At 48.0% G+C, this 12,195-nt stretch overlaps 1 protein-coding gene across 1 annotated transcript; it reads left to right on the top strand.

The window, feature by feature from the left end:
• Positions 1 to 5,988: 5,988 nt before the first annotated feature.
• Positions 5,989 to 12,195, top strand: LOC135398250 (uncharacterized). Its single transcript, XM_064629673.1, has 6 exons — positions 5,989 to 6,220; positions 10,293 to 10,440; positions 10,635 to 10,780; positions 10,944 to 11,073; positions 11,141 to 11,241; positions 11,755 to 12,195. The coding sequence occupies exons 1-6, from the start codon at positions 6,181 to 6,183 to the stop codon at positions 11,904 to 11,906; spliced, it is 717 nt and encodes a 238-aa protein (XP_064485743.1). The 5' UTR covers positions 5,989 to 6,180; the 3' UTR covers positions 11,907 to 12,195.

Genomic DNA, 12,195 nt, shown 5'->3' with positions numbered 1-12,195 from the left:
CGCAACGGCCAGGACGCAAAAATGTGAACTGGGCCGTGTGCGCGAAAGCGTCACCCGGTTCTGTGAGGAAACGCGCGTTGAGGGAAACTGCTGCACTCAAGCACAGACTCTGCCTTTATTCATGAAAAATTTGGGCACAAATGTGAAGGGTTTTACAGTAGCCTTACTGCAGACAAGGAGTTACGTGTGGCATGGATTTTATCAGAATCAACACGCGCGCGTTATAGCACATGAAGTGGCGCATATCGCATCCGTAACGCTTCGTTGTGGCTCTACAATGTCATTCAATACTGATGAACATGAAAGAACTGATGTTCTGAGGCTGGAACAACATAGAAGGGACAAATACATACATCTTTTATCATCCAATACTCCTCGACATGTGCCATACGTATAGATTGCCTCGTGCCTGTAGCGACAAAAGGGGCTTAGTGAGTGCGTCTGAGAAAACTTTATTTAATGATGGTGAAGGGGTAGCTTCATCGCCAGGGGCGATACTCTACCCCATTGCTGTTGGTGATGTGGGGAATGAAATAATGAGCCCCTTCACAGTACGGATCGAAGTCCTATGGTGTCCAAAACGTTCAGAAGAGCTTTGAGGACAGAGCGCTGGATTTGGCGATGGACATTTTGATATGGATATTTGAGATATGGATTTGATATGGATATTTGATGATTTTGGGCTGGATTTGGACATGGATATTTTGATAGAGAGCGGGGGCGAGAGTCCAGCTGATTAAAGCGCCACTACGGACTAAATCTCGTGTCTTCAGAATCCTAGCAAAGTTAGAAATTACTGAAACCTTCTCGTCTCATTTTACATTCCTGCAAAATATTTTTGCCCTACGTGATGCGAAAGCTGGAGAAAATATTTATTTTTGAGAACTATGACGTCATGTTAGGCTCCGACGGAGCGCCTGGCTCTCATCTGGCAACGTTGTTGCCCTTCGCGTCTTCTGGGAGGGGGGCGCACTTTTTGCACTTCGTTAGCGGAGCCCCACGTGACATATCATCCGACCGCCCCGACCTTCGAGAAAACACAAAGGAGGGAGAAGACATCTCTCCCATTTTCCGATCTTTGGAGCAGCCTCACTAGGAGACGAGTGCCCTCTCCAGAACATGACGTCATTGCAGTTTGTGGGCTAATGATTACGTCACTCGCTCCTCCCATCATCGAAACTTGTGGAGGCTCAGCAGACCTTCAAAAATTGACAGGAATGCACAGCGTTCGTAAACAGCATTGAAATTTCGCGCATAGAGTCCTTGAGGCACCTTCTTTTCATGGACTAAATAAAATAAACGCTGTTTTCTGAGTGCGGAGTGGCACTTTAAAGAGACCCGGTAAATGCGGTTCGGGAAGGTTGGTAGTGTGGGCAATGAAGAAGAATGTGCTTCAGATCCTTTCAGAGCACCGCAGTGACAGCAAGTCAGTGGTTTAGACAAGTTGAGTCTAAAGTTCAAAAGTAGCCGACGAAGCCAGGTAACTTCTTGGGAAGCGACTGCAGCGGAGACGTATTCCGGTTCTGTGGAGCAGAGGGCCACAGAAGACAGCTTGTGACAGGACGAAGAGTTCGGGTTTTTGGCCTAGTTGGGTGAAATATCGACTTGTCGATTTTGGTCAGATAGGTCTCGGGCCCAGTCAGCGCAGCGTGCACATAACACACAAGCTCGAGAGATGATTGTGCGGACAACTTAAAGTAGCACAGAAGTCATTTTTAACATCCTGTTTTCTTCCCACAAAACTGTCTAGTAGGCCAGTAAGATGCATAATGCGAAGTAATTCACACCACAGAGTCGTAATTATCGCGGAAATTGAATTTAAAGTACGCCGCAAAAAGCGGCCGTGCGCAACGCCCGTACCAGTGATCAGTACCAGTGGCAGTACCAGTGATCTGTCTGGGACCTCGCGCAAATGCTACAGGGGACATGCTCGCTGATTGGTCGAGAGAAATGTCTGCTACTCCGCTGTCGCCTGCTACTCGGCTGTTCGGGGTTCTGAAAAAGCATTGCTTCTAGCTCGGTCATGATTCGGCCGCTCCTTCTATCCCCAATTCTCCTAGGGAACTGGCAAAACTGGTTTACGGCGGCGAAGGGACAAGGCGCTGACCCCCACTGACCGGCAAATGAGAACGATTTCCCCCCTGCAACGTCATCGGTGACGTGGCATCAAACCTTCTCCTCCTCGTTATACCCGGAGTGGCGAGTTAAGGGTGAGCACGCGGAGCTATGTTTATGTGAGTTTTTTTTTTTCCTGGGAAACAAATTGCACACATCAAAACCTCTCGCGCTATTCGGTAAAATGACACGCACACTTTCATCAGACTTCTTAATCTGGATTTTTTCTTTTTTTGATGGCCCTCTGTACTCCTTTAAAGGGGCACTGAACAGCTCGACGACCATCCTCCAATTATTACGCTCCATGAAAGAACGTGGCTCACTATATCCAAATATGAAATTCATTTAACAATGGGATTCAAACAGCATAATTCACGTGAGTCTCTCCTTCATCCTTGGAACGAGGTCACGTCACAACGTGTCAACGTATAGCAGCATCGTACTCCATAGGTTCTGGGGGTGGGGGAGATTTCGCTCTCCCAGCCAGTGACTGGTCCCACTGTGGCAAGCTGAAGCTGGAATCGGTTGCGGGAACGTCGCTGCGACCTCGCGGAGCAATACAGTGACTGGAAACATAGTGCGCACATGAAATGAAACATTGCGGGTTTTTGGTATCGTTTGATCTGGCTACCTCGGGATTGACACTCCCGATAGTACAACAAAATCAATGTAAGCACACCGCATTTTGAATGGTTGATGGTGCTCGACGTCAAAATAACGTGTGACTGTAGGGTGTATTCACATGACGTCAGACGAACGCGTTTGGCCGCCATGGTGGTGGTCACTTGTTCGGTGCAGCTGCCGAGATTATCTGCATTTACTCGAAGGCGGAGCCGTAGAATGTGGTGTTTTGCGATTGAAATCAGGTCGCGTCCATTCCCTTCGTTTATGCAGAACATATGATGCAGAAGGCACTTCTTCATTGTCGTTGCAGAACATATGATGCAGAAGGCACTTCTTCATTGTCGTTGCAGAACATATGATGCAGAAGGCACTTCTTCATTGTCGTTCTCACGTTTCCTTTTACGAAAACTATAGTGGTCGCCACATCGAAAAATCGCGCAGTTTGTCATATTTCAATGCCGCTACTACGAAAAGTGACTAGTACTAGTGGGAGGAGCTTACGCGCATGCCACGTCACAAACTGACGTGGATGAATACACTGTAATAGAGGGTGGGGCGTGAGCACGAAAGTGTGCAGTGAGTTTGGAGCCATTATTTACTTTTTTTTCCACAACTGTTTTTGGAAAACGTTCATCATAGCAACGAATCACACTGCATTAGAAAAAAATGCACCTTGTATACCTGTTTACCGCCCTTTTAAGTTGAGGTTTGGTGGTTGTGGTAGGGCTGAAAGCGCTGTTGTTGTCGGCCTTACAGATGTGGGCAACGTCACGACTGACGCCCTAGGGGAATATGCGTCCTGGGCCGGCTTCTAAGGGAACTGTGCCGACATATGTCTGAAAGCGTCTGTTTGAGGTAGCGAGTATCTTTTTGAGAGCACACCAATCACATTCGCGCGGGTTGCTGACATGTCGACATAGTATGACGGTGGCGTAAGAGATGTCCTGGCGTGTCGTAGTGTTGAGGTAAAGCAACTCTCCTGCTGCTTGGCGATAAAATTCATTATTTAGTTTGAGGTCGTGATCACAATCCGCGTCCATGAGGACGTGACTTCCCTTCGCATCGAGGAGATTGTGTTTCTCAACAAGACTGTCAATCTTGTTTCTCTGGTGAAGAAGAAAGGAACCATCTGGGGACTTGTCTAGTTGGATTGGATAGTAGCCAAGATAGCGGCTCGCAGGCCCCAGATCCTTGACTTCGAAGTACTGAGTCAGTTCTTCGCCAACGCCCACATGGATGAGAGACTCTTCAACCAAGGAGTCCATTCGTAAAAAGTCTCCTTTGTCGTGTGGCGGCGTTTTGCCGTCAAGTCCTTGCATGAAAAAATCTCGTCCAGGACCACGCTTCTAGTAGTTACCTTCACATTGTTGCCATCTTTCAAGAGAATTCGGTCGCCTTCTTCTGCACGTGCATCCTATTTGTCGCGATGTTCATTAGGTACGTGCATACAGAGCCGTTCCGATGGGGGTGGAGAGAGGGGCGCCTTCGCCAGAGGGTGCGCCGGAGAGCAGGTTCTGGGAGCTAGGTTGGACAATAAAACGAGAATCAAGATAGTTTTGATATAGTTCACCACAATTTGAAGCTCGGAACTGCATATGAGCTTTTCACTCTTTTTTCTTTACACAGCGTCCAGTGCGGGAGAGGGGGTGCCTGGTGGGGAGGCTTGACGTAATCGTGCCCCAGGCTGAGGCTTGCTTTGGGAATGCTCTGCGTGCATGTAAGCTCTGCTTCCGAACATCTTAACATGCTCCAAATGGGGTTTCCGTTTCTGCTACCACACGTAAGGTGTAGTATCGTCAGCACTAGAGTCACTAAATAGCGTAGCCAAGTATAGTGCTGACTAGAGTCACTAAATAGCGTAGCCAAGTATAGTGACTCTAGTCAGCACTATACTTGGTAACCGGCTGTGAATATAACATGCCGTGAGGATTGCATCGCCCCAGTGTACGTTTTGGGTAAAGTTGCGCCGAACAGCATGCTCCTCGCACTGTCACACATGGTCCTGTTTGTCCTTTCTGCCACCCCATTTTGTTGTGAGCTGTAAGGCACAGCAGTCTGGAGCTTGATGGCACGGTGCCGCAGCATTTCCAAGGTCTTGCCGGACGTGTACTCGGTGTCATTATCGGTACGAACAACCTGCGGGTATTTACCAAACTTATTCGAGACGTACGTCAGATATTCTTCGAATTTGGCAGATACCAGGTCTTTGAACTGCAGCAAGTACACAACTGTATACGTTGAAAAGTCGTCTATAAACGTTAAGAAATACTTGTTCTTGCTGGAAGATAAAGTCCTCCTTGGCCCGCAGACATCCGTGTCTGCGTGTATGAGATCTAGTGTACCCGTGTGTTTGAGGTCTAGCACGCACATGCACCGTCCGTGCCCCATGAAGGGACGGGGCCCCATGAAGGGAAGCGATGGGGCCATGGAGGATGGTCTAAAAGCGATAAAACCCCAGTGCAGGGGACACAAAGAGACAACACAGACGAAGCACTGTTTTTTTTTATTTTTTAGCAGCTTGGCGATGAACTTTGTGTCCCCTGCACTGGGGTTTTATCGCTTTTAGATGTACCACCAAACAGCCCGGTTTTTATCGCTTTTTAACATGGAGGATGGGGCAGCTTTCAAACAAGCCTTTAGCAGGGATGGAAGAGCTGACATTAAACCCGAGCTGAGAGGACCCGTTTCACGAGCACCTGGCCATGGACTGCCGTAAGACCATCAAGGGGTTGGGAACGGACGAAGATTCCCTCGTCCCCGAAGATGGACGCTTGCCTTCCTATTGGCACGAAGACTACTGAAAGGAACAGGCTTATGGCATTTCTGCATATATTTACACAGTGCGCGTTATCACGCCATTTTTGGCGCTAAGAATACGGGTGAACACCCTCTTATTCGAGCACTTAACACCTGCACGTGACGCTCTTTGACGTCAGAGATTGACGCGCTCCTACGCTCGAGGGCTCATATTATGCCAAACACGGCACGTAGTTAAAAATAAACGTTTTCGAGAACACTTTTGCGTGCAGTACAACGCCCGTGGGATGTAATGAACTACATTATCGAAGCGCCAACACCCCTTTGTCAAACAATAGGCGATGAAGCGTCCCACGGAAGGCTCAGGCACTTCCTGTCGGACCTCTGGATGACTCAACCGAGCTCGGATGAACAAAATAAAGCTGCCCTCTCTCAGCTGATGGAAACTTGTTCCGACGAAAAGAATGCGAACCGCTATTCTCGGGGGAAAAACTTGGTCGGTCGGCCATCACTTTTCACTGGTGCTCCGGGCGGTCGTTCCACTTCCAAGTTGTCTTCCTGGCGAGTGTGTATTTTTGAAAAGGGGGTCTGCCTGCGTCAAGGGCGACGCATTTCCAGGTTATAAAAGAGATGCCCGTCCAGGGGGCGAGCTCATTGAGGGCTCCATCGGGTTGACTAACCGCCATGAAGGTTGCCGGACTTGTTTCCTCTATTGCCATCATCGGTGAGTGACAATTGGTGTTCGCTTTGCGCAGTGTCGCCCTTCTGTATTTGAACCCATGCTACTCTCGAAGCCTCATACTGTCGATAAGTACGAACGTACTTTGTAGATCATGGCAGCAGAATGCAAGCAAGCTGGTATTGGCTAGTGGTTGGTAACGCTCTTCTGAGCACGCGGCGTAAGGACAGACAAGACCAGCGAATGAGCGTTAGTACAGCACGCACAACCTTGTGCATATGTATCCACACCCAGGGAAGTGTTGCCAGCATCTACGTAGTTTCCGGTGGCAGTCCGTGGGGGACGCACGGCAGCGGCGAAAGCGACAAAACCGTGTTTCGTGGGTTACTCGCGTTATAGCGAATCCCGTTGCAGAGAGGGTTCGTCTTACGGAACCCCCTTATAACGAATTAATGTGCGAGTTTTAGCTTAGTTCGTGAATTCAAGGCGTGGTTTCTGGGAAAGGTAACTACGGGACGTTCAAATCAGGACATGTGATCGTTGGTCGGCAAGCAATTGATTTGTCCTTCAAATTGCGCCGATTATTTGAACATTATACGAAGCGATAGGATAAAAGCTACATTCCATTGAAAGCTTCTTGAAAGCACGGTTCAAGTCACCTTTCTTCTGCGTTTCCTACAGATGGCATCGCTTTTACACTCCAAGCGAGCATTTTTTTAAACTGCCACACTGAACATAACTGACCTAGTTTCACTTTCTTTAAAGAACCTTAGCAGTTAACGTCCAGCGCATTAGCCTGCAACTTACAAAAGGCTCTAATGTCTGTTCTTATAATGACCTAAGCCATTAACCAGCTACTAACTAACCAGCGAGGCAGCAACAACTGGAGAGGTCTCGCGGAACAGTTGTACACGCGAATCATCTTCTAGGTGTGCTATTTTAGACAGATGCACGTTCTTTTGGTGCACGCATTTTCCCCTTTCTATATGGGTATATTTGTACTAATCATGAATAATCATCAATCCATACTAATCATACTGGCGCGGAGTAATACGCGGCGCGATATTTCATCTCACGTTTATCGTGTACCGATGGTTTTAGCGCGTCCCACTAACTAAAAGCGGAAGCTGGGCGAATGCCGTCTCTGATGAGCTTCTGTTACCCACCGGTAGAGGCCGCTAGTAAGCACGTTTTGAATGTCAACGTGATAACTCCATAACGGCAAAGCTGACCGGGCCAAAAACACATAGACGACACAACAGAGCGGTGTATGTATTTTGGCCCCGCCCACACTCTTAAAAATGAACTTCACCGCATAGCACGCTCCTAGCCAACCATTATCTCGAATGATATCGTTATCTGCCCTGATTTGTTGAAAACACGGGGCGTACGCATTTTCTGTGACAATTATGAACAGCATAAGTGTCACAGAAATGGCGTACGCCCCCCGTTTTCAACAAATCAGGGCAGATAACCATATCATTCGAGATAATGGTTGGCTAGGAGCGTGCTATGAGGTGAAGTTCATTTTTAAGAGTACAGGTTTGCCGTTACGGAGTCCATCCACTAGCTTGCCTGTGTCAACCAGAGTTCGAGATAACGCGTTACTGTAACTAAGATCCTTTTTTTTTTGGTAACTTGAAACTTAACTCGGTACTTTTGCGCCGTGGTAACTTTCAGAGGAACTCGTTTCTTTTCCAGGTCACTTTTTGAAAGTAACTTGAGCTAAGTTCCAAGTTAATTTTATTTCGCTTTTCACTCGCGTCCACTTATTTTCTTGCTTTCTCTCCGGTTCTTTCATGGCATTTTGTGCCATAAAACGTGATATTCAATCAATGACAGTATTTTATTCAGGAAGTAAGGAGCGCTGCCATTGAAATGAAACTGAACAATTGTGCGCCAACAGGGAGTAAGATGCAAAGCGTTCGCATTGTTGGACATAAACGAAAACTATCTAAGCGCGTTGCACTCCATCGCAGACAACTCAAGGTAGAACTCAACTGTTCACGCGCGCTGCATCTGTGTAGTGCTATTTTGCTTCCGACGTAACTTGGAAGTAACTCGTTCTTTTTTTAGGTAACTCCGTAACTGCAAGTTACATTTCAGGCTGAAGAACTTCGTTATTAATTTAGTTAAATTTTTCACACGGTAACTTAACTCGTAACCAGCTTTTTTTTTTTTTTTTTTTCGAGTAACTTCTCGATCTATGGTGTCTACGCAATTTTATCTGTCGCCAATATGATAACATCTGTAGCTTTGCATACTGTGGTGAAGTGAGTACACGCATCTAGACCGCTAAGAACGTTCGTGAAACCCTCCTTGATGCCAAAAGTGATTGGTCAGGCGGGAACTGTGACGTCACTGACACCGCTTCACGAGCGTTTTCCCTGCATGGAAACAGCACGGCGTCAAAACAACTTTTCTTCATCCATGCGTATAGTATAATGGAAACGAAACCAAAACTATTTTTGGTGCGCGCATCGTAGCAGTCGAGCGCTGTTTGAGAAGCAAAGCAGGCGACCAGTGATCCGTTTTCGAAAGCTTTCGGGGCACGCATCTTGGTGACCAATAGCTGCGCGCGGTAGCAAGTAGGCTATCGCTTCATCAGTCACAACGAAGGAAAGAGGGAAAGCGAGCCTCAGGCGCCATTGTGACAGCGAAGAAAAGTTTTCCGCATAGATATGGCCCTCCCTTTCCCGTCATTACGTTTTCGTTTAATTGAAATCGAAACAGGAAACCGGAATTGAAAACGCATCTCTTTCCGCCAGTTGGGTGAGGGCACGCCCTGTGACATGTTTTGCGCTTTCTTCTTGAGAGCTTTATTTCTGTTTCGGACTCTTTTCGTTACAGTGTTTAGTATTCTGCAGTATTTTTTCGTTGTGTTAGCGCCGCGAAGCAACTGTGGCTATGCGCGGCGTACAGATGTGGACAGATGGAGAGAGGACAGCAGGAAGGAGAGGGGGACAGGGGGGTTAGTATTCCTCCAGTGCCGACTGTGGGGGTCTGGAAAGTCTTCGGAAAACTCAGGGAAAACCTCAGACAGCACAGCCTCGTACCAGTAGCCAGTAGGACTCGAACACACTACCTCCCAGTCTTCAGCACGACCTTGGCTACTACGAACGAGCGGTCTCTGGTCTCTGCAGGCGTTTGTCAAGCCTCGTTCTCGGTTAAGTTCTACTTGGTCGTGCCGTTTCACTGCCGAGTGGTTTGCAGCATGGTGCTTACGCGGGGGAGCCCGTGCGTTCCGAATCTACTTTTATCGGGATTTGTTCCGATATATGAGTGAAAGGTTCTGAAGAAATCACTGATGGTGCCGGAATTTAGCGTGCTGGCATATACTGAGCTCAAGATCGCGGGTTTGAACCCCTTCCAAGGATGGCAACAATGGGGGGGGGGAGGTAAACATGCCTTCCAGCACCGTGCGTTGGAGATTTCTGGCGCGTGTTAAAGAACCGTAGGTGATCGAAATGGTCCACATTCCTACCCTGGAATCAAGGCATCTTTATTCTACACACAGCCGCGGCGTTGATTACGGAATCGGGACTGCTAGGGTTAAACCTGTTATACAGTCCCTATAATATACAAGAACACTGTCTTAGTAAAAAGCCCTGTGGCACGCGCAGCATGTTGACACAAAAGAAAAAAGAAAAGCCAACTGACCTTACGTTTAAATCTGCTCTCAATATTGTTGGCACCAGGATTCTAGAGGTCACCTCCTGGTCACTTGGTGGTTATCCATACAGGTGTGCTAATGGCTTAGGGTCTCAGTCCAGTGGCCCTGTCGGGGGCTTGTAGTGGCGTGTGCCGCACTCAGAGCTGTACCGCAATCCAGTGAACGGAGTGTTCACAAACAGCAAACATGCAGACGCAAAAAAATGCTGTCTTTCCCTGCATGCGGCAGTCACAGAGACGTCGTAGACGTCGCGGGAACTGGAAACATGTTTCTTTGTTTCTGCCTCCCGTACGATACAAGCCAGGACAAAACAACCAGCATCGAAGCCATCGAAGCCCATTGTTGTCTGTTTTCGCGTGAAACAAGAAGCATTATCGTAATCATGCATAAAGTGAGAATGATCACAGTGGTCTTGTTACCTGACGTCAACGTCGTCTTCTGCAGGTGTTCTCGTAGGCGTCCAGGCAGGTCCGACGTCGAAGCCCGCAGGGTGTGGTACCGAGAGCTTCGAGAAGTGCGGCACTGATCTCATCATTTTCGCCGGGGGTCCTGTCATTGCTAAGTCAAAGGAAGAAGTAGGAACATCGTGTCCGTGAGTGAAACCGACCTATCCTCTCCTGTCCTATCCTATCCTATCCTTACGTGTTTACATGTCTGGCTACTACAAGACCACGCAGTGCGTAAGACTGCGACAAAGTGTGGGCATATTAGCACACATGTGATCATGCACTGCTTTTGTGTGCAGACGTATGCAAACCACGCTGAACAGTAGTTCTTTACGTGCAGCAAAGAAAAGGCATCGGAAAAGTGTGCCAGGACCTACGCTCAGAAATGCCTGGCCAGGTTTCCTCGGGGCATGGTCATGCTCCTTCTGGACGGCATTAAAACGGAAGTCAATGGCAAATGCAACGTCACGAGCAATGCTGGAAAAGGTATTGTACAGTGCAGTATTTGTGAACGTGCACCGCCAAACCTTGAGTGTGTTCACGTCTGTGCTGTCTTGTCCGAGACAGACCCGTTATGAACCTGATACCAACTGAGGCTTCTATGTCCTTAGACGGACTTGGACGTGTCTGATGCATGATTGCTTTTCAGAGTACCTAAAGCACGCCACATGCATGAACAACCAGGGCGAAAAGCTTCATCAATGCATGAGAGATTTAACTCACGTTCTGGACTACAGTGTTGACGCTCCTTCAAAGAGCAGACTGGCGCTGTCATGTTGGTGGGTTGCCTTGTCAAGACTAAAACGTACGGCATAGTGACTAACATAAAAAATATGTTACCCCCAGTTCCTTTGCCACATATAAGGCATGCATGACAGAGTCCGTCAAGAAGCCCTGCGGAGGCGATACCAGTTCTTACGTGGATAAGCTTATCAACGGTTATGCAGGTAAGATATCTCAGAGCTATATCCAGTGTATTGCTCTTAGCACACGTTCCTGTCATCGGTTTCGATATTGCATTGGAAAATGTTTCATTTTCGTAGCCAGTTATCTGTAATCGAATGCCGCAGCGAGTCGTTTGTGTATAGTCTAACGTAATCACTACCAGCCCTCGCTATCTGCTGTGAGGAACATCGAATCCAACGAATATGCAGACAAAATTTGCGGATCCTCTAAGATCACATACCTCTGTGACGTGGACACGACACTGGTGCGCCTGCTTATGTGTACGTTACCGTAAACAGCCGATGCTGACACGTGATTTGTTTTTCTTGTGGCTCGAGGTTCCGTTGAAGGACATGTTGCATGCAATACCTGTACACGTAATTCATGATCGATACATTGCTGAAAACCAGTAAACGTCCTCAGACTGTCGCCTTAGGCACCTGGCAAGATTTACATATGGGACTGCATCTCATTGATCTCATCCTTCAGCAGCTCACGCGCTTGATTTTCCGCAGGTGACCTCTTGGATACCGTCTGCGCAAACTTCAAACCAGGCGCCGATTCCTGCAAGAACCTTCCCGAGGTGCCCGCACCCCAAACCAAGTCCGGGCGTTCCATGTCTCTCCTCTCTCCGCTGGCACGGATTGTTACCAGTCTTAACGGCTGATTTTCTATAAGCGTCACACCAAATAAGCGTCACGACCGTTGTCCACGTCCAGTCAGAGTCAGTCGGTGTAAAGCATTTCAGCTCGGACGCCATTACGTTCGGCGGAAAATGTCTTACGCGAATGGAGAGATGGTATGCCTTCTTCCGAAGGGATGCAGGTGTCCAGTCACAACGCTCGTCACAAATCAATGGTGACTGTGACGAATTTTTCTTCGCTTTCATTATGTATTCCTCATGAACACGCGCCATTGTGTCATCACCAGTTGTCATAATTCATCCTCCACGTCAT

Source organism: Ornithodoros turicata, chromosome 6, assembly GCF_037126465.1.
Source record: "Ornithodoros turicata isolate Travis chromosome 6, ASM3712646v1, whole genome shotgun sequence".
Taxonomy (NCBI): domain Eukaryota; kingdom Metazoa; phylum Arthropoda; class Arachnida; order Ixodida; family Argasidae; genus Ornithodoros; species Ornithodoros turicata.
The sequence above is the reverse complement of the archived record's forward strand: the minus strand, read 5'-3'. Positions and strand labels throughout refer to the sequence as shown.

Excerpts from the sequence above, each read along its gene's own strand:
- LOC135398250 (XM_064629673.1), top strand. The coding sequence starts at position 6,181 with ATGAAGGTTGCCGGACTTGTTTCCTCTATTGCCATCATCG. Across the intron at positions 10,781-10,943 it reads CACGAGCAATGCTGGAAAAG|AGTACCTAAAGCACGCCACA; the intron begins GTATTGTACAGT and ends ATTGCTTTTCAG. Across the intron at positions 11,242-11,754 it reads GCTTATCAACGGTTATGCAG|GTGACCTCTTGGATACCGTC; the intron begins GTAAGATATCTC and ends GATTTTCCGCAG.